Source organism: Lycorma delicatula, chromosome 4, assembly GCF_047948215.1.
Source record: "Lycorma delicatula isolate Av1 chromosome 4, ASM4794821v1, whole genome shotgun sequence".
Lineage (NCBI taxonomy): Eukaryota > Metazoa > Arthropoda > Insecta > Hemiptera > Fulgoridae > Lycorma > Lycorma delicatula.
Window position 1 is genome coordinate 146,885,388 of NC_134458.1, and position 26,450 is coordinate 146,911,837.

The window sequence follows — 26,450 nt, forward strand, 5'->3', positions numbered from 1 at the left end:
TATTTCAACTAGCAGGCAGAATCCTGTCATGTGAATAACATTAATTACTGACTGTATTAAATGAATTTTTTATTAATATATGTAAAATGCTTTATAAAAACTAAGTTGAAGTTTAAGAAAACAAAAATTAGACAGTCATTTGTACGTTAAAGTTCATGTTTATTGGGACTACTTTAATATTATCTCTAATATCTTTATTTATTTAGCATATGGACTTTATTTTTCACATTAAGCTATAATTTTTAATTAGATATTAATAAAATTCTTATTTATTTATTCTCTAAGAAATAGTAGGTTATTGCCTGATTACAGTCACTTTACAAAAGATGCTTGTATCATTTGAAATGTGTCAAGCCTGACCATTATTCACTAAGAATCTTGCAGAAGAAAGTCCAAAATTTTACCTCTCTGCCACAGACTTGCTAAAGACTTCTTTCTTTAAAAGAAACATAAATTCATTTCACAATATATTTATTTGGTGCTATACAACCACCAATGGAATTTCTGCTTCTATGAATATCAGTGAAATAGATTATTTAAATTGTACATAGCTGCATTTGTGAATTATTATTATATCTTCTATTGTTTCAAATCTTTCTTTGCAATGGGGATTTTTACTTAGAAAAAACATTCTCGTAAGAGACAAGGTCAGTATAATGTGGACAATAAGAACGCAAGACTTTTTATAATAATGAATCAACAGTAAATTGTGCACTGTTTGCACAATTACTTAATTTTATTTTTTTATATTACTGCATTCAGTTTCGCACATCAATAATATATCTAATAAAATTTAATATAATTTGTACCAATAATCATTCAGTGTAAAAACATTTATTTAAATGATAATCAGAAAAATTACATTAACAGAGGCTAAATACAGTAAAAATCTTAATACAGTCCAATCTTAGTAAAAAAAGATTACACATTAAACTCTGCAACTACAATATAACTCTACAAAACTACAATATACAATGTAACAAAATTGTATTGTTGCAATATAACAATATAAACTGAATAACAACCTACAATAGGATAGTTAACATTAAAATTTATAGACAATAATAAATTAAATAAGGAACTTAAGGTAATAAACTATGTCCCTTTTAGTTTTGATTATAATATGTCTGATATGCAGATCATGTTAATAAACATAAATTTTCAAATTTGGAGAATCTGTTAATATTATAAATAATTGCAAATTTAGAACCCAAGTTCTTAGAAAATTATACAAGTGATTGCAAATTGCGTGGCAATCTCTTGGGAGATGATTCTGTAGCCATTATTTTGGGATGCGAAAGGAATAATCCTCATAGACTTTCTGGAAGAAGGAAGCACAATCATGGGGTAATACTACAGTGAATTATTGGACCGATTCAATGAAACATTGAAATAGGCGTGGCCCCACTTTGCAAAGAAAAACGTGCTATTTCATCACACTAACACACCAGCTCACTCATCCGGAATAGTCACAGCCAAATTGCATGAATTGTACTATAAATTGCTGCCACATCCACCGTAGTCACCCAACGTGGCTCCCTGTGACTTCTTTCTGTTACCCAACATGAAAACGTGGCTTGCAGAAAAAAAATTTGGCTCAAACAATAAGGGCAATGTCGACACAGAAGCCTGTTTGAATTTGACAAATTATTATTGAAAGTAGTTATTAACAGAACATAAAATGTTTATTTGTTTCTCAATCTTGGTGATAAGGATAATTAAATGATGATAGTTATGCATATTTATTAATGATTGACATGATGCTAATTTTTTTTTTCTTTTTGTAGCTGTCACTCATTTGCCTGGTTTTTTTAATTAAAAATGTATGTTGCTCTTTTTCCTTTCTGCTCTGTGAAAATCTTTTGAACTCAACATATTTAGTACTTCCTATACCTTTAATTATTCTTTTTATATATCCCACTCATCTTCCTCTATAGTTTTTACCTTCAATATCTGTCTCTGTTGCCAAATTAATTAAATTAATATATCTGAGTGTCGTAATAAATGATCTACCAATTTATTTTGCCTTTTTATAAGATTCTACAACAGTTTTCATTCCTCTCCTGTTTGTCTTTAGATCTCTTCATTTTGAAAGTTACTGACCTATTATTTTCTACAATCTTTTACAATATCTCTATTCTTTTCTATACTGATTTGCTTATTGTCCATATTTTGCTTCCATAAAGTACTACACTTTACTCAAATATTTAAAAATTTATTTCTAATTCTTAGATCTATATTTGATACTAGCAAACGTCTTTTCTACATAAAACCCCTTTTTGCTTATACCAGTCTGTTTTTCATCTTTATATTTTCAGAAACTTTATAATTTTAATTCCTAAAAAACAAAATCTTACAACTCTTAGTATATTGTGGTCCCTTATATTAATATTTAACTCTTCATTATCCTTCTTTCTGTCACTTTCATTATATTTTTCTGTTTATTTATTTTTAGACTGAGCTTCTCTCCTAGAAATAAAACCATATCACTCATCTTTCTTCTGTTTCATCTTTGGTTTCTCTCAAACAAATAATGTCATCAGTGAATCTTTTTTTTTCTTCTTGAATAGTTACTCCATTCTCAGTTTTGTAGATAGAAGTTTGAACATTTTTCTTATACATAATATAATTATTTTGTTAAAATTAATTTTTAATTAATAAATTTTTAAATTACGCTTACTGCTTTTTTTAATGAAGAATAGATTAAAAAACCTTAACTAAAATTTCAAATCTTATAGATAGATGTTTGCTGTTTTGGTCATTGAAATAAAATGAGTTAAGAGCTGTTTGCAATAATTTTAATGACATTAGAACATTTTTTTTTTTTTTTACAACACTTAATGAAATTTTTTTTATTTTTCATTATTAAACATTACAGATTGCTGGATATAACAAATCATTACTTAGTTACTCAGATATTTGAACTAGAAATCAAATTTAATGTAAATAACTACATACCCATTTAGATGTACGTATGTACATCTGAATATGTGTGTGTGTATACACACATATATCAAAGGCAGGTATACCAACATCATATATAAAACACAATCTGTCTCCAAAGATTTCTAGCACATGAAATTCAATTTAACTTGCACAAAAAAAATTAAAAATTACTTTTAATCTTCCCTAAAACTTATAATCATTAAATGTTGATCCAGAAATTCATAATTAAAGTAAATTATAAGTTTGCTATTTTATAATTGTATAATAATTGGTTAACAGAGTTAAAAAGTAAAGACTGACCAAACATTGTACCTAAATGTTATTACAATTACTGATTTAAATAAAAATTAATTCTTGGTTGATACTAGTAAATATTACATTTAAAATCATTTATAAAATCTATTTAATAAAGGGTAAAACTAATACTAAGATTATATAAATATGAAACATTTTAATTATATACCTGATTGTCATGTGTGAAATATCCTATGTAATAAAAATCCCTTTCGGCACACTGGAAGGCGTAGATTTCACCATTGCTAAGTAGGGAATAAAAAAGATTTAACCCTAAAGTTAAGAAAAACTTCAAATTTACTCAATGCGACAATGGTTACCATATGACAAGCCCCATATTCTTGCAATTCCAGCAACATTTTGGTCATCCCTTGCTGTTAGGGTTGGTCATATCAAAAATTGTTTCAGACTAAAGTTTTAAGTAATGTTTAGAGGACTAACAACCACTTTAAATCATTTCGATACTGTGGCTATTAAGGGAGGTATGATTTTTTTGTCTTCAAAACCCCATTTTTCCCACCCCCTGGGCCAATGGTTGGTGATATCAAAAAACTTTACCTAGATAAGTTTTAGGCCCTTATCCAAAGAATAGTAGGAACTTTAAACGAATTCAATATTTTACTTAATAAGAAAGTTACAGCGATATTTTGATTTTCGAAAAAGCCTCCCCCCATTGTTTGATTTTACCCACTAACAAACTTGACTGAGATTTTGGGTCATTATATTTTATGTATCAATTTGAAAGTGATTGGCACAAAATTACGGCAGTTATTGTGTCCATAAGAAAGTGAAATACATATATATATATATATATGTAAATGTATATATAAACTTCTGAACTGACAGTGGTTTTGGGGTCTGGAGGATGTGAAACGCGAAGATATGTCAAAATTTTCCAGAAGTCAAATCATCCTCCCATGTAGCTAGTTTTCTTATGAAATTTATCTAAAAAGATAATTAATTTCAGAATTTTCATTGATTGATTAAGAGAAATATTTGAGGATCTAGATTAGTTAAATAAATTTAAAAAAAAAAATTACTATATTTATTCTCTCCTTATTAAAAAATTACAGATGTTCCAGACGGGGATGTTAAGTGTTACACATTCTTATTTTATAATTAAATGCTCTGCCCTAATTCTTGTTCTAAAGTAAATTTTAATTTATGTATGTGGTATTGATTACACTTTTTAGACTTAGGTAATGTATTGGTCAAGGAATATGAAAAATAAATTGAGCATAGCCTGGAAATTTCATCGATTCATATTTCCTACTAGTTATCCGTTTAACACGAACCAACTCGTGGATGTCAGTTATACTGAAATATTATATAAATGATATGTCCCTATATTACATTATATACATTACATTTTACATTTGTATTACATTATTATTGTTTAAAATTCATTGCTTGTGAATTACTGTATTAAATGTATATTTTTCTTAAACAATAAAGTGCTCATTCAAAATATTTATTTTTAGTTACTGTTCAATTTATTGGCATTACTTATTATAGCTGTACATAGATTATTATTATATTCACAGCTCTCGATAAACAGGTTCTGTTGTTATGATTTTCCATTAAAAATATAATACTGTGTGTTTAAAAATGAATATCAGGGTTGTAAAGTTATGTAATATTTATTTAGTTTTACTTAATACTGATAAATTATAGATGAAATGAAAGAGCAACTCAAAAAGTTTTTCCTATAAGTGTTCATTGTGAGCACCATTCATCACACAGCACACATGTAGCTGATAGGAAAGTTCATCTCATACTTTAATCAGCAAGTCTTGAGCAATTGATGCAACAGATGCTTCAATTCTGTGTCTCAAGTCAGGTAGGTCAGCTGGTAACGGTGGCACATACCTTTAAAAAACCCAAAGAAAAACCTCGCATGGGGTCAGATTGGGCAAATGTGGAGGCCATAGCAAACAAGCCCTGTCATCTGTTCTCCAGGAGTCAGGAAGAATTTCATTTGACCAATCGCATACAGCATTTTGCCAATAAGGAGGGGCACCTTCTTATTGCAAATAAGTAGTCAAATATACTGTAGTTCATATTGCAGTTGAGGAAAGAGCCATAGTTATAGCATATCAAGATAGTTCATTCCAGACACACTTGCTTCTACTAGAAAAAACACCCTGTAAAGTTGCCGTCAGGATATGACACAAAATGCATTTAGTTTTGAGGAGTCTTGTTCACACTGCAGTATTTCATGAGAATTTTCTGCTCCCCAGATACGCACATTATAAGTGTTATTTTTTTCCGTTAACATATGAAATGTTGATTCGTCACTAAATATGACATGATAAAGAAAATCATGATAAACATGGTACATCATTTCATTTGCGAAGCTAGCATGCAATCCATAATTTGTAGCCTTTAGAGCTTAGTAAACAATATGGATGCAGTTATAAGCATTACTTAAAACCCTCCGCACAGACGTCACTGGAATTGATAATTCGCAGATAGCCTTCCTTATGAATCTCCTAAGACTATGTGCAAAAGATTCTCTTACATGTATATTTAACACTTTCTTTGGACACCCTTGGTCATCCTGTACTCTTTCCTTTACTAACACTGCCCGTGGTTTCGAATTGTTTATACCATCTACGAATGTTATAGTCATTCAGGGGATTACAACAGAACTTCAAATAGATGCACGTTGAACTATAATTACAGATTCACATGTTTTGCAAACTGCAAAACAAAGAACGCTTTCTGTTGTGGGCGGGGGGAGGGGGTTCACCATCTTTGCTATTAGTGCTTTCAAATGGAAGGTACAGGAAACAGTTTATGAGCTTGCGCACAGCTGAAACTGAGTTGCTCTTTCAATTCATATATAATTAATCAGTGTACATGAAACTTGAGAAATGTTACATAGCTTTAAAACCCTATATTCATTTTAAAACGCACAGTAATTTTGCATTTACTTCTTATAATATACTTGCTATATAATATTTGTCCATTAAACATATAGTAAAATATCACCCAAAATCACTGATTTTACAAAGTATGTATATAATTATTTTGAATTTAAACTGAAAATCGTTATCAGTATAAATTCATATCTGAAAAGCAATATTATGTTTACATATCTTTATATATATATATATATATATATGTATCAACAGAAGATATATATATATATATATCTTCTATATTTATATTCTTAAAATAATTGTTTCATTATAACTTCAAGACACTTAATAAGTTGGATTTTTACCAAAGTGATATTTCAATCATAGTTTTCATTGATTTCAATTTCTTATAACTCTATTAGTATTCATCAGAAATATATTCTAATTACATCAAACAATTCATTAAAAATTTTCTTTTACTTTCTCGTCTAGTGCTATAGCAGAGCTATAACTGTAGAAGGGACAGTATTGTAATTAGTCCGTCCAGTTTGAGCTTGTGCAGTTTTCACCAAATCTTGACATTTTAACTCTAAGGAACCCAAAAACCAAATGGAAATTTTCTGGATGTTTATATGTATGTGTGTGTGTTTTGTGTCTCACTCCTTATTTCTCCATAACTACTGGACCGATTTTGACCACAATTGCTCAGATTACTTCTGTGTATGGGGCATTGATGCCATTAAATTTTCAACTTAAAAGGTCAAGGGGATGAGGCTGTAGAGCAAGGTCATCCTCAGTATCTCAAGATTTTGCTTAATTAAGGTCTTATTTTTCTTAGGCACATTTGTTAACAATTAAAAAATAATATTAGCAAAAAAAATTGTCAAAATTGCACCCCCACCCCAAAAAATTGTCAACTAGTGGCTAAGTGGGTATACTGCGTCAATAGTACCCCCTGTAACCACAAGGAGCACTAGTGTAGCACTGATATACAGCTGTACAAAAAATTATTTATTTAAATAACATTATAAATATTTTTAATTAAGTTGTGTGTTGTAAGCCATGCATCAGAAAAAGCTGTGTGACAGAAAAGTCCACAACTGTGTAGTCAGCTTTTTTTCTTTATGTTTGTATAAACATTGATAAAAGTTTACATTATAATATATGCAGCAAGTACATGTGCATAATTTTCAATTAAAAAAAATTTGTTTAAGCTGTTTTGGTTGAAGAAGTTAACTGTTCATTTTGATAATGTGCCCAAGCTAATATTAGATTTTTTTTAAACTTTTGTTTTCAATGAAGACTACTTTTAAAAATCTATACCGATGACACATTTTGTTTGCAGTCATTGCACGAGTGTTAAATTTGAAATGTTTGCAGAAGTCAGTTTATTAAAATCAATCATTTTTTAATTAAAATTTTTAGAATGTGATTATCTTGCAAAATTATAATTGATATTAGTATTGTATATGCAAATCATGTCCTAACTACATTATTATTTGTATATATTCTATTATCATTAAGTAAACCTTTATTCACTATGTGCTAATATTTTACAATTAAAAAATAAATCTCATACTACATTTAAATTATACCTTTTCTTTAATGAATAGAATCTATAATTGTATTCTTATCTTTATAATTATTGAAATAAAAATCAATTTACAATTAATTAATTTACTGTAATGTTGCCAAAATACTAATCATTGCATGTTTTCTTCATTTTTAATGGTTTATTACATTATATACTTTCAGTCAAGTTAAATCGCTATTAAAATTATATAAAACACCTAATAATACAAACTTGTTTCAGATCAGTAAAAGTATATATCTATTGTAATAGTGAAATTGTCTTTAAATCAAAAATTAGATTTTTGTCCTTTTAAAATTTGAAGTCAAACAAAATATTCTGTATTTTTATACACTTCTGAATTTTATCTTCCTTTTTTTTGCAATGTTCATTGGATTTGGCAGGAAATCATCTCTACTATTTTCTGTCTTTTTCTATGAAACTCTATTCTCTTTTTAAGATCTCCATAAACTCAATCTATAATCTATCTTTCTCTAGTTATTTCTGTTTTATTCAAATTGAAGATTTCATTTGATGCTATTTCATTTTGTGTTTTTTTTTCTTTTATAACTTAATCTCAGTTTTTTATATTATTTAGTAACAATTTCTGTACAATATATTAGGACTACTGATTCTTTAAAATTAAACTAGTTGTCATAACTCTATTAAAAATAGATGTATGTAACCATCAGAAATCTAATTATTTGCCCATCTCCAGCTACTCATTGTGATCACTACTAGTTAAGCAGCAGTCAGTAAAACAATTATACTGTAGCAGCCACTTTTACAGATTTTAAGTTAATTTAATTATTAGTATTTTTTTTTAATTGGAAGGATGAAGCAATACTGAAATCAGTTGATGAATGCATTATGTTTATGATAATAATGCTAGAAATTCAGAAAGGTGCACCCAGGTAAGGGCAGCATTTAACTATAACTGAGGAGACCATACAGGGGGAATGGAACGCAAGAATGGCGGGAGTTTCAGAATTTCTCCCTACAGATCGCAGAGCCTGGACAATGTCCCTTGCTGCTGTATCTTTCTATTATTGGGTGGATTTCATCGGTTATTTAGTGGCAGTTATAAATTTTTAGTTTTATTTCTGGACGGATTTCTGAATTTGCATTCCTATCTGTATAGACCATCGCAAAATTTATTTACTGGTCCTGACCGTGAGAGACTAAGCTTTTGAGCCTAGTAATACCGGCGTGATTCCCCTTCGGTCCATTCGCTGAAGTCCTTTCAGTACCAGCACCTATGGGCTAGCAGAAGTGCGCCTACCAGAGCCCTAGTTATTTGGAGGGAGAAATGCACTCCATTCTCCGGAGGGAGTCCATATGCTGATTAAATGAAATTGTGATCTCTTCATGGGACGGTGTGGGGTGTTGTCTAACTTGTTATAGTTTTAACAAAATTTAATTGCGTAAACAGTCACTTTCGCGGCCGGAATTTTTGCACGGTTTCCATTTATAGGTTACGCGATATAGAGACTCCTAAGCCTGGTTTGTCATTTTTTGACTCTCGTACCGCCTCTTCACGATGTTTCATTTAATATGGCATGAGACCATTTTCTTATACCCTGTGGAGTACGGTCCTCTCGCAGATGTCCTGGAAATAGCCGTGTTTGGACACGGCCGCTCTCCCAAACAGTCTACATGCCTGCGCCACCCCCACCTTGGATATGGTGTGTAGTCCTGCATCGTAGCGAAGAGTGACGTTTCTGACGAACCACGGTGCTCCAAATATCGTCCGCAACGCTATGTTTTGGATGGCTTCTAATTTCTTTTGAAGCGTGGAGTTCAACAAAGCTTCCTGTGCTGGGTAAGCATATGTTAGAATCGGCAGGACGTATAGCCGAAAAATGAGCAATTTGGTTGCCAGTGGATATGGGCTGGCACTGTTCAGTACTGGGTATAGTGAGGTCCTGATGGTCTTTGCCCTTTGGGTCACATATTTAACATGTTCTCCTAAGGTAAGCTGTTTGTCCAGGACTACTCCCAGGTACATGACTGTTTACCCTCCTGAGATTTCCAGCTGTCTGGCTGGAGCATGTGTCTTGTATGTGAACATCACTGCCACCAATTTTTCACCGTTGACCTTGATTCTCCACATATCAAGCCACGGCTCTACTAGATAAATTGCCCTTGGAGTCTCTCGATCGTGTAATCTACACTTCTGGATTCATAATAATATGCTGTGTCATGTGCATATAGAGCTGTTTTGACTCCTTCCGACAGCGACATATCGTTGATGTAGGCCGTGTACAAGAACGGCGAAAGCACTGCTCCTTGGGGGACTCCAGCAGCTATGTCTCTGGTGGAGGATATTGTTCCCCCTATGCGTTCAACAAATTGTCGGTCTAGTAAATAAGACCGTATCATTCTGATATAGCGACAGGGAATCAGAGACCATACAATGTGTACAGAAACATTAAGTATTGATTAATTTTAACAAATCATAGCTAATAATATGTTTTTTTCATGATTTCTAAACTTTTAAATGAATTTTGAAAATGTTTTTAGATTTTGATCAAAAATTAGATACTTAAAAATTACGTTTTATTTTACATGACAATGCATGACTACAGATTGCACAAAGAGTTTTTCACTTAAACAATTCAACTTGGAGATTTGTTTTAATCATTCTCCTACATCATAATTAATATCAAGTAGTTACCGTCTTTTACCAATATAAAGGTCTAGCTGACTAATTGGCATTGTGAAACTGTAAGGAGTTCATAGATGTGGTACTGTAGTGGCAGAATTCTTCAATAAGGGTCTGATAAAGCTAGTGTCATATTTTAGTAAGTACATATATGTTGGTGAGAGTGGTTGAAGAAATAAATAGTTATGACAAACTCGTATCAATTTTTTTATCAGCAATTGAAAGTCAGTTGTAGAATAGTTTTCATTTCTTTGAATAAGGGTATTATTTATTAATATCATCTGTTTATACTTTCTTATCATAAAATATCTTCTAGTCTTCCTACCACTCTATTATATAGATATACGTTACTGGAATAATGATAAGTAGATCTTTAATTTTATTTTTTATTTTTAACAGGGGTTCTATGTCAAGTCTTCAGTCAGCAAATAGCGCTTGCCCGTCCAGATGATGTCCGTTTATACCCACAGATGACTGCATTCCAACACCAGGGTCTTTAATTGTGTTTAAAGAATAAGAAAAATTATAATCAAATCAGCCATTGTGCTAATCAATTTAACTTTAAAAAAAATCTTGATGCATAGATGGATAGATATAAAAATATAATTTACCCGATGTTATGTTTCTCGTTTATGCATATAATATAATGTTAAAATTATATAAAAGAATATATATGTATGAATTTTCCTTGATTAACAGGAAAAATTTATTGTATATCAGATTTTCTGATAAAAAAAATGATTATTTACATTTATATATTATATATGTATTGTATCATTAGATAAATGTTAAAGATTGCAGTAGAAAATCAGTGATTTAATGATTTAAAAATAAATAAATATATTTTTTTATAATTTCTAGTCTCTACGAGACTTGATTAGTAAAATGTAAAAGAAGGAACACATATTTAGTGTTGTATTTGTTATTTAGAGATTATAAACAAATTACAAGATATATATTTTTATTTTATGTTAGAAAATATTAAAGTTATTGATGATATAATTTTTAAACATAATATAAATTAATTTTAATTTTAGTTTTATATAATTATGTAGGAATATTTTAAATACATAGTAAAATAATTTATATTTTTATCATTATTATCCCCCCACCTTGTGCTTCAGTTAACAGAATATTTTATTTGAAATAAATTAATATCGACTATTAATTTAATTTTTACTGAAAAGAGAATTTAAAGTTAGTTTTATTATATAAAAAAATTATATTTAATTGTAATACTCATAAACTCTTACTATAAAGTGTAGCAAGCATGGCTCTAGAGTTAGATCTTGAGAGGAATAGGTATTTTTTTTTAGCAATCATCTATGTTTATTATATGAAACATGAAATTATTTATCTATAAATAGAATTTAATTTTTTTTTTAATGTTATCAGGATCTTATCTCGGTCATCTTCTTTGGAGTTGTGCCTCCTCACTAATAGAAATAATCTAATTAACTTCTTTTTTTTAATACAGCAGCAGAACCAAATTAAGAAAAACAAAATTTGTTTAATAATACTTGAGTTGCCATGCTTCATCCTGCTTAATTATCTCTTTTTAAGATTTTTAATACATTTTATTTTATCCATCGTGTACTGTTTTTATGTGTGGAATGTATATTTAGACATTAGTTGTAAGAAAGATTGAAGAATAGGATTCTGACAATCCTTTTTTTAATATCTTTTGTTGTTCAACATTAAAATTTATTTTTCAGTTCAGCAGCTTTTAATTCAGTCATACAAGTTAGAAATTGTTATTTAGTAATTATTATTGCTTATAGAAAATATAAACAGGGTATTCCTCAATTAAGTGTTGTCACAATATATTTATGCAATATATTATTGAGCTGAAATTAAATTTATTGAAAATGATATTCATTAAATTGAAGAAGAAAATATTATTCATATTTTTACTTTACTATATTGCTGTATTACAACATTCTATAAAATATTTTGAAAATTTCAGAAAAATTTACTATTTTATTTTTATTTATTTATTTTTTATTTTTTGTAAAATTGTTAGGTATGTCTTCTTTGGGTTTTATTCATATAAAATAATAACATGCTAATAATATATGTATATAAAACTGCTACTCAAGAATATTTTAATGTACTGTTTAACTATTGGGATTGTTTTATAATTATAAATTAAATATTTTGAAATCTGTCAATAAGAATAATAATTATCATTTAGCAATTTTTTTTTATTGTTATTATTTTAATTTAACAAAATTACAACAGAGCATTGTATAAATAAAAAATAATTTCCTGCCATTATTGTACAAGATATATAGTTTATATAAAATATAATGTTGTAATGTGGGGTATATATAATATTTATATATAAGATTTAATACGTTTATGTGTGTGTGTATGTATATATATAGGTATTTTATAGCAAATTTTAATGATTAATTATAAGCTTTTTCTTGATTGTTAGTTCTTTTTAGAAAGTTGTTGATGGTTATATGTAATTTTAGTGTTTTATAATAATTAATCCATTTTCTTTTATTAAACGTAGAAAATAATGCTGTAGAAGGAGAGCAGCCATTAGGACAAGCATTATATGATTATGTAGCTATTACTATTTTTTATGTATTAATTGTTACTAATGATATATTATATAGCAGTATAACAAAAAAAAAGAAAGAAATAGAGATTTTGATAGAAATAAAAGTTTGACATTTCTGTTTTTTTTCTTTAAAAAATAAAATTGCATTTTAGTAATCGTAATTTAATAATGCTATTCCTAAAATTAAGAATCTATTTTTTAATAGTTTTATTGTTAAAATTTGTGTGTTTATGTTGTCTCAGAAAATAACACAATAGATTTAACATATTTCCTTATCTAGGCTGAAATTTACTATTTATAAGTATTTTTTCCTGTTTACCACTGAGCAGTGTATTTTTAGAAAATCAATTTTAAAAATGTCTTTCATTTTTTTTACATTTAAAGCTATTAATATCTGAAAATATATACATGCTGATTTAATATAATTTATATATTTATATTTAATTTTATTTTATCTTATAGTTTTGTTATAAGAGAAACAGCATGAATATACTAAGTTTCTGCTGGTCAGAAATTGAACCTACCTTATCAACTTTCTATAAAAGTTGCTGATGTAAAAGAAAAAATGCTGAAAATGATTGTATCATTAATTTAGGCATCCTTTGATTACATGGCATAAAATTGTTAAATGTAGTAAATAATTAAAAAAAGGTCTTCAGTAAAGCATAATTGAATTGTAGTAGAAAAGTTATATTTTACAAGATATAACTTAGTTTAAGGTCCCCAACTTAGTTTAATTTAACTAATATAAATTCATAGATGAATAAAAAGAAGAGATGTAATTTAAGAATAACAAATCACTGCTGCAAAAAAAAAGTGTTTACTAGTTGACATAGAACATTTTGTTACATAAGTAATATAGTAAAACTATATAAAAAGTGGCCACAGTCTATCAGATATTAAATATATATTTTATTATTCAAGATTAGTAATAATTAAATTTTTATCTTTAGTAATTAATGGCATTGTTGTAGTCACACTAATCATAATATTCAGTAATTAATCATAATTATTTGAACTATGGATTCCTAGGTTTAATAAGAAAAAAACTCAGATTACTAGAAAATAATAAAAGTAAGAAGTATCTTGTCATGATTCGATTTTTACATGTTACACATCTATAGTGTTTCTAGTCACCAATAGTAAACCTTAATTACTCTGAAATATATCACAGGTTACATTAGTAAGACTCTCATCTTAGTCGATATGATTTAAAGCTTCTAATTTAGCAATCAGGTAAGGAGATGTGTATTCATTTATAACTCATATTATTCAGCAATACTACATTAGTATGAAGTCAGGTATCCTACATTTTACACTGTGTAATGCACAAATATATATATTAAATATCACAGTTAATTACTTGCACGATACAATATTTTAAATTTTAGAAATATATCCTCAATGCTAAAAAGTAACTGATTGTGTGTAAACAGTAAATCAAAAAGAATAAAACCATAAATTGATTTTATACAGATTTTATTTATAAATTCACTGTAAAGTAAAAGAAAGAAAAAAGCATTGCTATCACATTGGTTGGTTGATGGAATAGCAACGGAAGGAATATTTTTACACAAATGTAGTTTTGTAGTTTACAACCAAAATATATATTACTTCCTTTTTAAAAGATGTACAAGTGACTTGTGTTCGCAGGGTAACATTTTTTTTTTATTCTCTTCTTGCTGTGTGTAAAATAATATAGATGTTATGTTTTAGTATGAAAAATTTTATAACATATAATGTTTTTGTACAAAAATATTAAGTTAGCAATATATATATATATATATATATATATATATATCACATTTTAGCTTTATTTTATTTTGAAGTGTAATTCTGCCTGGATTATAAGGAACTTAGTTATCAAAATTTCAGGTTATATAACTCTTTTCTATTTTTTATATAATTTTTTTTTTAATGACTACTGAATTTTGTTTGTTAGATATAAGATCTGTTAATTCTATAGATCAACAAGATCTAAGTATGAAATCATCACAGTGTTAGTAACAGAATCACAGTGAATATTGTTATATTATCTTTTATTGTTATATTTTACAAACTTTTAAGTTATTTTTAATATCAAAATATTAAGCTACACATTCACATATTAGTAAAATTTGATATACTATTAATTATATTTAACTGTTCTAAAGCTTCCAGAAATAACCTTTATATAAGTTAGGGATCACATCTGAACAAGAGGATTTAAATATTGTAAATTTGTTTTATGGTGAAGTTTTTTTACTGGTTTAATATTCACAGTAAATGCATATTAGACTTAATATTTTGTTTAGTTATTTTTCAAAATCTCATAATTTTTATTGATTTTATCATAGTAAGAGGATTGATGTAATTCATAAATTATTATTTCTTGCCTGTTTTTATTAAATTAAATTATTTTATTTATATTCAGTTTAAAATTAGAAAAAAATGTTAATGTACTTATTAATTTTTAATAGTATATGTTTCTATGAAATTTAAATATATATATATATATTTAGTTCATAATATAATAAGTCTCTGGGGTGAAAGGAACTGACTAGTATCACAAAAACAGTAGAATTTCAGTTCTTTGTAGGTTTCACTTGATTATAAAATTAATGAGGTTACAGTCAGCCTTCAGAGCATTAAATTGCATGTGTGAAATGTATCTTATTACTTTCTGTACTTTTTTGTTAATTTTGTTTTCACGTAATAAAGATGATTATTTTTTTCTTATACTTATGGCTTTAATAAATGAAGCAGTTTGTACTAAGCTCAGCAGATCTATATTTTTAAGAGCTTTATGAAACAAAGCTTTATTAAGTGGCATGCTGCCAATTGCCTCCTTAGTTTTATATTTTCTCTTAACAGCAGCTGATTACATAAACTGCCTCATCCATTTTTAGCCTATACATTTTTATAATTATTTTTTACATAATTTTAATGTACCTTTTGTATACTAATAAATTTCATTAAAAAAATATACATTTTTTAAAACTTAAATATACAAAACAATTTCCACATTTGTGTGAAAATGAATGTTGCCTTCACTGTATGTCTGTAGATCCCACCATCATGTTACCATACGAAGATTTTGTTTTTTTGTTTCTTGTAGAAGAAAACAGGTTTTATGTTTTTGTATTTTAATTTACAATTCTTTCTTTTCATAAATATTTTTAAAGACCATGAATTTTTTAAAGATATAGAATATATCTATATGATTCACAAGGTTAACACAGCTTTTTTTCATATTTGAAGTATGTACAGTGAAACTTCCCTTTGGACTCTTCTTATCCTCGGACACTTTTAGATTCCCTGGCCATTTTGTAGTTGTATTAATGGATAAAATACTTCTCAATAACAAACATGGACAATGAATTTACCTCTACTGTTCAGTCAGTTCTGAGAAATGAACAGCAGGAACAAAAATTGTAATTTCCCTTGTTTTATTTTATATTCAGTGTGACTAATTTGTTTATCTGTTGTGAATTGCATAATTTTCTTTCTAGAAGTTGATGTTATGATGTCAATCAATTCATCAACCAATGTGATTCGCTATCAGTTTTTGTGCAAGTGTAGACTGTACATTGAACATGTTTAATATTTTTGTTACGTTATAGTACTGTATTTTTTCTTGTACTACATTTTCTATAAATATGTTTACTATACATTCAATTTTTTTTATTTTATAAAAATCATTACCACAACTTAAAATATTTCAAAATCATAAATGCTTGATGTTAAAAGAAAAAGTAGCATTTATAAATGTCTATAAATAAGAAAAACTCAGTGTATGTGATATGACAAAGCGTTTTGTTGTTAGGAAAATTCAAGATTAGCAGTATCTTAAAAAGCAAACTTGATATTCTAAAGTTTTGGACCGAAAGTGACAATCAGTTAAGCAAACAAGCATTTTCTAAAACCCCAGTCCTAGCAGTTGACAATTTGACTTATAAGTGGTTTTGCAGCGCTTGTGCTAATATCATTCCGGTCTCTGAATCTTTGATATTTAAAAAAGCCCTAGAAATTGCTAAAGAACTTTGTTACTATGAGTTTAAAGTATCAGGAGGTTGATTAGATAAATTCCGAATTAGACATAACATTTCATACTAAAATGTTTGTAGTGAAGTGGGTGCTGTAGATGAGAATTTGGTGTCTTGAGTTGAAGGAAAAGTTAAATGAAATATGGGTCAGTTATAATGAAAGAGACAATTTTTAATTCTGATGAGACTGCTCTTTTTTCTGGGCTTTGCCCAATGAAACAATGTGTTTGAAAGAGGAAAAACATGCAGGGAAAAGATATCAAAAGAAAGACTGACTGACTGTTATATTAGCTGTGAATATCAGATGAATTTGAAAAACCGTTAATAATCAACAAAGCCATGATGCTTTAAGGTTATGAACATAAATTCATTAGAAATTGAACAGTCTACAAATAAAAAGTCTTGGATGACTAGGGGCATAATGATGGACTGAGTGTTAAGTTTTGATCATAGAATGGAAAGGCAAAATAGGAAAGTCATACTATTCTTAGACAATGCAAAATATCCCACCCTAATGTTAGCTTAGAAAATGTAAAACTGATATTTTTCCCTCCAAATACTAGTGCAGTTTTTCAACTGCTTAATCAGGGGAACATTCAGAGCTTTAAAATTCAGTACAAAAAAAAGATGTTACAATACTCATTGTCAACAATGAAAGTTATGGATGCTGATGAGCTTTCTAAAACTATTAGTGTCTTGGATACATTTTTATGGATTTACTTGGCTGTAAAGCAGGTTACTACTATGAGTGAGAAATCGTTCGTAAAAGCCTGTATTAAATCTTCACAAATTACCTTCAATTCTGACATTGAAAATCTTACTGAAGCAAATGAAAATTCTGTGGAAACTACAAAGATTACCTGAACATTGACGATGCATTCAACAGAAAGGACGTATCAACTGACATTTGTGATTTTGTTGCTGCCTCAGACTTGACTACTTCCAAAACTAACAAAAATGACCCTGACGATGATGATAATGACAATGAATCTGTATTTGCCATTATGAGTAAGGTAACAAGAAAAGAGGTTAGAAAATTAAAGCAATATTTCTTAGAAAAAGGATTACCAGAAGGCGTTATTTTAATATCAGAAACAGTCACTTACTGAAAAGAATATATACCAGGGCTTAGTTCAAACTAAAATAGACAGCTATTTTAAACCACCTACCTATAAATAAATTGTAGGTATTCGTATATGTTTTTATTTTGATTTTTACATTATTTGTATATGTGTTTTGATTAATATTCTTGTATACTATGACTTCTTGGGTTAATATTTCTGTAACTTACATTGTTTTTATTCCATTTTAGTATTGTACAGTAATTTTATTTGCTGATTACAGTAGTACAGTATTTTTTTTTTATTCAAATATGAGCATACAGGGCAGTGTTTATTTTCATATAAGCAGTTAAGAAAAACTTTGAATTTTACAAAGCTGTTTTGATTAGCAACTAATTTTTTTTTAACTTGATTTCAGTGAGTAGTTTTTATTAGATTTACCTGATTCATTATTTATAATGAATGATAAAATTTAACATATTCAGTGCAGTGGGTTTACAGAGATTATCACTCTATAAATAATCTCCATCTTTTGGATGAAGATTATTTTCTGAGTTCAAATCTTGATCATGAATGATATTTTTTACACACTACAAATATTTATAACTCATCCTTGCTATAAGATTAGTGTCAAGAAGTGCATCTAATCATTCAATTTTCAGTAATCATAGAAAGAAATAGGAATAATGAATACAAAATAAAATATGCACTTATAACTAAACATTTTTCTGTTGAATTTTTTTTTATCCAGATTGCAATTTAATTACTTTTGTGCATGCAGAAGTAATGTAGCACATAAATTCAAAAACCAAATTTACTCTATTTTTTTTTTTTTTTTTTTTTATTAATTAGTTATAATTTAAAATTTTTTTGTTTAATTATTTTATTATTTAGTTTTCTATTTTCTTCATCAGAATGTGTTGTTCAAGTTTGCCTGGAACACTTTTACATACGCTGACAATTACCTTTCTTAGTTTCCTAATGCTGAAATATACTGTTATCTCATTTTTCTTGAAATAGACCACCCAATCTTGAGTAAGAAATCCATTGGGATAGCTTATCTCAATAGTTACTCATCCAGTTACATTTTGTTTGAAAGCTTAATTCAATTTATTATGGATTAGTAGTGGCATATGTTTTAGCATCATATTGAAAGTAAAATTCTGTGAGTTTGTGGAACCATGAAGGTTCTTCTAAATTATGGCCAACTAATTTTTTTTAGTCACTGTACCTTCAAAATATTGTAGCCTTCTTTCAGCAAATAATATTGGGTCTTATATTATCATACCTGGTTAATTTCATTGTTATTCCAAAACAATACTTTTTCTGTGTACTAAGATACACAGTAACTTCAGTTGGCAGTTAAGTTGTTCAGACAACTTAAACTTTTTTTTTTTTTTCCCCTATCTCCTGGAAGCAGACCCCCAGTTAAGCATGAACATTGTTCCGGGAGGTGCCTTTGCCTCTAGTCGCCAGACAAAGGAAACGCCAGGCCTGGCTATGCCGTTCTCTGCCTCCATCACCTAGCAACCGGGAATCGGTCCTTTGTGCTTCGCCTCTAACGGGGTCGGCCCTGTCGGGATATTCTTTTAGCTCAGGGGCTCGAGAGCCCCTGCACTTCATCACCATCGTCCAACTATGCAAGCACGGGCAAACGGCAGTTCCGTACAGAGCTGTCCCTCACCCCCTCGCTTCCTGATATTTCAGTTGCAGTATTCCCGACACAAACCCCGTCAAAGTCCACCGAACTTCGTAACATCATTCTAACGATGGTCCCACCTCAAGATGCCCAGTTACGGCAGTACAGTCACTGCATTCCTTGTCCAACCACGGGCACTGGAATATTACATGTTCAGCATGTCTAACTACCGACAGTAGGGGCAGAAGGGGTCTTCAGCTCTTCTTTGTCCACACAGGTATGAATGAAAGACCCCATGGCTGGTCAGGAATTGTGTCAGCCAGAATCCCAGTTCGCCAAACTTCCTCTCGGCCCACGACTCGATGTGTGCAATCAAACGATACGTCCACCTCCCTTTCGTGGATGCATCCCACCTGGCTTGCCAATCCCTGTAGACATTTGTGTTGGCATTGTTCTTAGACACACCCTGATAAATTTGCGCACCAGCTGCTGTAGTGGCGGCATCGCAGTCACCACCAGCACTGCTGCAGTCGAGATAGAGGCGTATGCCAACACCACCTTAAGAGCCATACAGCACAGTACTCCCTCCAACAGTCTTCTGTTACGCCCTACCGCCATAGCTCTCTTCCACACTGGTGCACCATAAAGAAGAATTGAGTTCGCCACATGCGCATACAGCCTCCTCTTCGAGTTACAAGACCCTCCAACGTTCGATAGTAACTTAACTAAGTTCTTGACAGTCTGTCCAGCTTTCTCAGACAACTTAAACTTATTCTCACCCAACATTACATTTTACGGAGTAAGTCTAGATCATTCATCCAGATACTTTGACTTTGAGATTGATTGAATATTAGTTGTCAAACTTATGTAATTTGATCCAGGCTTTTTTAAAGAACCCATGATGTAAATGAGGAATGTACTTTTAAAATATTTTTCTCGGAATATTATTTAGATGGATCTTAATAAACATTTTTATCACTAATAAGTTATACTTTTAAAAAATTTTAATTTCATAGGAATTTTTTTTTTGTTTTGACTATTTGGTATCTAGATGCGGCTTTGTCCTGTATAGATAAAAGTTCATATATTTTTTAACTCGCACAGTGATTGATTGTAATTAACTTTATCCCATCAATTAATAAAAATATTTGTACTCTTTCATTAACTGTCTTTAGTTCAAATATTTTTCTTCTTTAGTTAACATTGCCTAAGGTAAATGATATTACAAATAGCATAAAATATCATCCGAACTGACTGAAATAAGTAGGGTAATGCTGACATATTGTGACAGAATGATCAATCTTTAATAGTGTTATTGTTATTAACAAGATTTATTATTATTGTACTACAATTAAGTCGATAGAATTTAGTTATTTTTATAGAAATTTTATTCATTTTAACTTATTTTCTTTATCATTTGTTTATTGTATTTATTAGTTAAAATATTTTAATAGATTTTGAACATAAAAAATAGTGCATACCAATATTACTGCATCAGTATTTATTAAATTAATAGCATAATTTTACACACTATTACATAAAAACTACGAATTGACTTTTAAACATTCAATGCTATACTTACCAAACCTGTGGTATACATTACCACAACAAATGTTATGCAAATATATCATCAACAGTAAATATGTAATCTCACACACATCTGAATTCTGATTTTAAGTTCAAGAATCAATATATGTTAAAAAAGTTACTTAATATAAAATATGAGATTGTAGCCATGTTTTATGATTGGTCCAAAGCAGTAAAGTACTGCTAACATTTGTTTCTGTTACTCTATATGAAGTAATATTTTGTTCCTGTGATATATGTGGCAAATGTTACTTACGTCTGTTGTAACATTAGAATATTTTTTTTATAAAATAATATTATTCATCAACATAATACAGACATCATTCCAGTACTGGACAGCAAAATTTACATATACGCCCATTATATTATTCAAAATTTCAAAATATAACTTCAAATAAAGTGACAAAAGATTAAAATAATTTGTTTTAATGTAATATATAGAATTTAATACCAACTGAAGATACAGGACAATGTGAGGATTAGTTATTTGTTATAATATGATATGGAGAATTTGTTATAATATGGTAAGTTTAACTTATACTGTTTACTGTGTTTTGATGGTCTATATTTCATATTATATTAATATAAGCTAAGTATACGTAGCCCCCTCCTGCCAATCCTACAAGCTTAATAATATTTAAGTAACTCGCTGTATAGTCTTATTTTCTATGAACCTTTTTAAGTTAAATGTATATTTATTATATACAAGATGTATTCAGAAAATAACGAAAAATTTAATTTTTATAAAAACAAATTTATTTATTTTTATATGTTGATAATGTTCCTTCAAAGTAGTTCCCCAGGAATGCAACATATTTATGGAAAGCATGTTTTGATTTAGCCATAAATTCATTTATCGACTACTTATTTTATTTCATCTATTTGCACCAATCTTTTAATTAGTAATAACAAGAAAAAGTCACAGGATGCCATGTCCGGAAAGTACAGAGATTGCGGTGTCATTTATTTTTATCATTTTCAAACATAATAAATCACCACTCATAGTAAAATCATCCTAATTACTCAGCTGCCAAATTTGACCTTTGAACTACATGGCTAAAATAATTGATATATGTTATAGACAGTACTGCATCACATTGGAAAAAAAAGCTTACTCATTAGAAAAGAAAATGCGCAGAATTAAAAAATTCTAATTTTTTTATGACACCATATTTGAAAGAATGAGAGTGCATATACATCAATAAACAACAGAAACATATCTTTCTACAAGTCTTGTTATACTGAAAACTTCATCCCTTTATTATTATTACCCACAATTCTTGATGGTAGTTAACAGAATATCTGATTAAAAACGAATGAAAATCTTTACTATTTAATTATGATTCATCAGCAAAATAAGAAATAAATAAAAAGTTACAGTCTTTTAATTATGATACTGAATTTTAACTTATTAAATATCATTAAAAGATTATGGTATCATTAATTAAAACTCTGATTCATTTTACTTTAGAATAAATGTTTTGAATACTTATGTCTGTGATATTCTCCTTGATTTATAATTTCTACACACCGACTCAGTTTTTTAACTAAGTTTTGTTTATTAGGTGATATAAAACAATCTTATTGATCAGCTAGTTTGTTTATTATTAGGAGATTTGCATTGATTTTTTTTTGATCAATTTGCACAAGGTGACATGATATAGTAGATCATGGTAGCATGATTTTCTGTAAGCAGTGATTTTTCCCACCTCTTCAAGCATGATTTTTCACCTTTTAGTTGCTACTAAATACTTAGCATTTTCCATTATGATAATCTTATTTTCAGTTTGTTTCCAATGATAAAATATAGTGAATAGATAAAGTTTTTAGATTTTTTTACATTCATCATAAAATAATTCATAATATTTAACAGGCATTTAGCAGTATTAGTATGCAGTAGATAAATTATAAGAATTGTTTAACTGGTCAGAAAATTGATTGAACGTTGATTAACAGATAGCAACCAGCCTACTGATAGGCACTTTGTAAGCCAAAATCTAGAATTTGTTACAAAAGTCTGGAAATTGATCAGAATCCCTATTTATGTAGGTTGTCTTAAGAGATTTTGAATACTATTGAGATTAATGATAGTTCTGGGCATGTAATTTTACTGTCATTCATTGTGACAACTGTTGTCTGATATGTACAAAAAGAATCTCCTTGATATTGAAGAATGTCAATAGTGACTGGTTTTGAAGGGCTAAATTCACAGTTGCTACTCAGATATTAAGGCTTGGTAATGGCAGTCTTGATTTAATTTAGTTCTCTGGTATCATTTGTATTTTGCCATTGGCTCTAAGTGAAAATAGAACAAGCATGTGTTAATCCAAGAAGAAGCAAAAATCACACAAATTATCCATTGTTGAATTGAGTACCCTCTCTGCTTCATTTTGTTTTAAAGAAAAAATATACATTTGAATACTTATTGAACATTCTTTATTTGTTATAAAATAAACTAATTACATAATCCAAAATTTATCTTTTATTAGGTTTTTTTTATGTAAATAAGAATTCTTGGTAAAATATATAAGCTGCATAATTTAATAATATAGTTATTATTTATTCATTTTGTATACTTATAAAGTTGAATAATATTTTTTTTATATATAATTATAAAAATGTTGTATTAGATAATAAAATATATTGTCTGTTCACTATTATTCTAATTATTATTTTAGAATCCATGTAGCTCGGATAAAGAATCAGCATATTTAATGATAACAGTAAAACAGTTATTATTTAACGTAACGTTTGTCAAATTTTTATAGGATACATTTAGAAATAGAAAACAGCATTTTGTGAAAGTAAGACACTTCTATTAAAAAAGTAAAAAATTAATGTTGATATTTTTATAAAATAATTTTTTTATCATTATTACTTTGCTTGAACTAATGACTATTGTGAGTATATTTTATTCATATATATTTTTTAAAAGTATATTTATTTAGCACTTTTCTAGTATAATATTCTTTTTACAGTTGTATGAAGAAGTTGTTTCTAATTGTACAGTTTTTTTTTTTTTTATTATTGTAATTTAGAGTATGTTTCCCAGTGGTTTAAAGTAGTAATTAAGAGCTAAATATAATACAGGATTATTTTTAAGTTAGTTTCTGAGTAATTAAATATTCAGGGTTATCCAGGATTGTTCTGGATTTTAAGTATTTTCTTTATAGGGTTCATGAGATGATATTTAATTTCTTATTAGTGAATTGTTTTTCTGTAGTTTCCTATTTATTGGTTATTTACTTACCTAGGGGAAAGAAGTCTATAAAATTCTATAGAAATTAACATAATTTTCAGATTTTAATCATGTAAAATTCAATCTGTGTTCATTAAATAATTAAAAAATTCCATTCTGGAAGTGGAAATAATTCCTAATTAAAAATAATATATCTTGTTCTTTTCAGTAATTCACTTTTAATTTTACTACATTTTTATAGATTTATCCTGTAGGTAATCTTTACAGTTCCTTATCTCTTTTGAAGATTTAAAAAATTATTTTTTCCAACAAAATCTCTTATAAGGTTATGTAGATTGATTTATTTTAAAAATCTAAATCTTGTTCTTTTTTATAAATATTAGTACTTTACTAAATAATTGAGCCCTACTAAAATATTACCCTTTTTTTATCATTTGTTCATTCCGATCAGTTGAAAATAACAAACAAATGAAAATTAGTGAAATTTTAGCTATTACTTGTTTCACTTACTTTTGCAGCAAACTGGTCTTCTGAAATTCAGCTCAAAATTTTGTTCTTTATTAGTATCGGGCAGAAGGAGTTACGTGTAATTTTGGATTATCCTACCTTTAAATTGGTTACCAATTACTAATAAGTTCTTAAAATACTTATTGGTGAAGAAGAAAGGTTCATCTTTTCTATTAAAAACATTTTTTGATTAAAAATAACTATTACAATTTTTTTTAGAAAAAAATTTTATTGTCATGAAGTTTCCATCAACTGGATAAACCTATTTTCAGTGTTATAGTTTTAACTAACTATTTGTCTAGATTTCTTATAAAATTTATTAGCGCACAGTTTATTAGAAAGGCAAAAATTCTGATCACTATTTTCAAAGTCATACAGTACAATAATGATGGTTTTTGTTCAATAAATGTAGAAAAAATTATTTTAATAAGTTTGGAATTGAATAATAAATGGATACATTCAAAACGTTTTTTTAAAAGTAAACTCACCTTTAGATTATTTTTGTTTTTTAAAAGGCTGTTTAATGGGCATTAAAGGTACAAATACTATTATAGTAAAGGCAAATAGAAGTATTTAGAATATTTATGTTCACATTCAGATAAATTTTATCCCCATTTAAATCAGAAAAAAATGAATACTATTTTAAAATGACGTATGTTGACTGCACAATTTGTTCTGTTGGAAAACTAAAATTATGATACTATGTTTTTATATATAATTAATAAATTAGCCACTGAAATTTTAAAATAAAATCACTTGAGGTTTCATTAAAAAAATACTACTTCATCTAAATAACTGTTTTGATAAATACTGTAATTGTGATTTGTTTTTTGAAAATTGATCATTAATTTACATTTTTCTGTGTTTTTTTACAACATAGTAACTTACGAATCAATTTGATTGCTTATAAGATACTTAACTTTTTCCTACATCTCTTCAACTTGTTTTATTTTTTCTAGTATTCATTAATATTAAAAAACATTTTAGTTATGTATTTTGGATCTTCAGGCACAGAGAAATGTTCATATCCCTTCCACGTGTCATGTTTTTATACCTACTCTTTACACTTATTTAGTTAATATTTTCATATTTCTCTTTACACTATTTCTTTCGACATTTTGCAAGAATGACTTCCAGTCATAAAGTTTATAGTTCCTGATACTCAAACAGTTAATGAAGCATTTTTTATATAATAGTTTCCACTTACCAACAATCTTCATAGTAATGTTTGAGCGCTTTTGGATTATTAATCCATCCTCAGGAACAGTAATGTGTTATATATTATAATTATTTACTTCACATATCATTAATTATACTAAATTGCATTTTATAAAAATATAAATATAACGATTGATCATCAAAAGGTAAAATAAAGTTAATGGTATCCGTCATGTCAGTATGAAGGTCTCAATTATTATGTTTATTAGTATGAAGCATTATTACAACCTAAGAATCAAAATTATTGTTTGAATAATACATGATTTTCAAATTTTGATTATTAATTTATCAAACTTTTATTAT

General features: G+C 28.2%; 1 protein-coding gene across 2 annotated transcripts in view; it reads left to right on the forward strand.

Annotated features, from left to right (window-relative positions):
* retm (real-time) overlaps positions 1-15,629 on the forward strand; it is a 272,784-nt gene extending 257,155 nt beyond the window's left edge. For both annotated transcript variants that reach the window (XM_075364311.1, XM_075364312.1), the window contains one exon: positions 10,739-15,629. In XM_075364311.1, the coding sequence (XP_075220426.1) occupies positions 10,739-10,790 (52 nt within the window). In that variant the 3' untranslated portion in view covers positions 10,791-15,629. The remainder of the gene's footprint in view (positions 1-10,738) is intronic.
* The last annotated feature ends 10,821 nt before the right edge of the window (positions 15,630-26,450 follow it).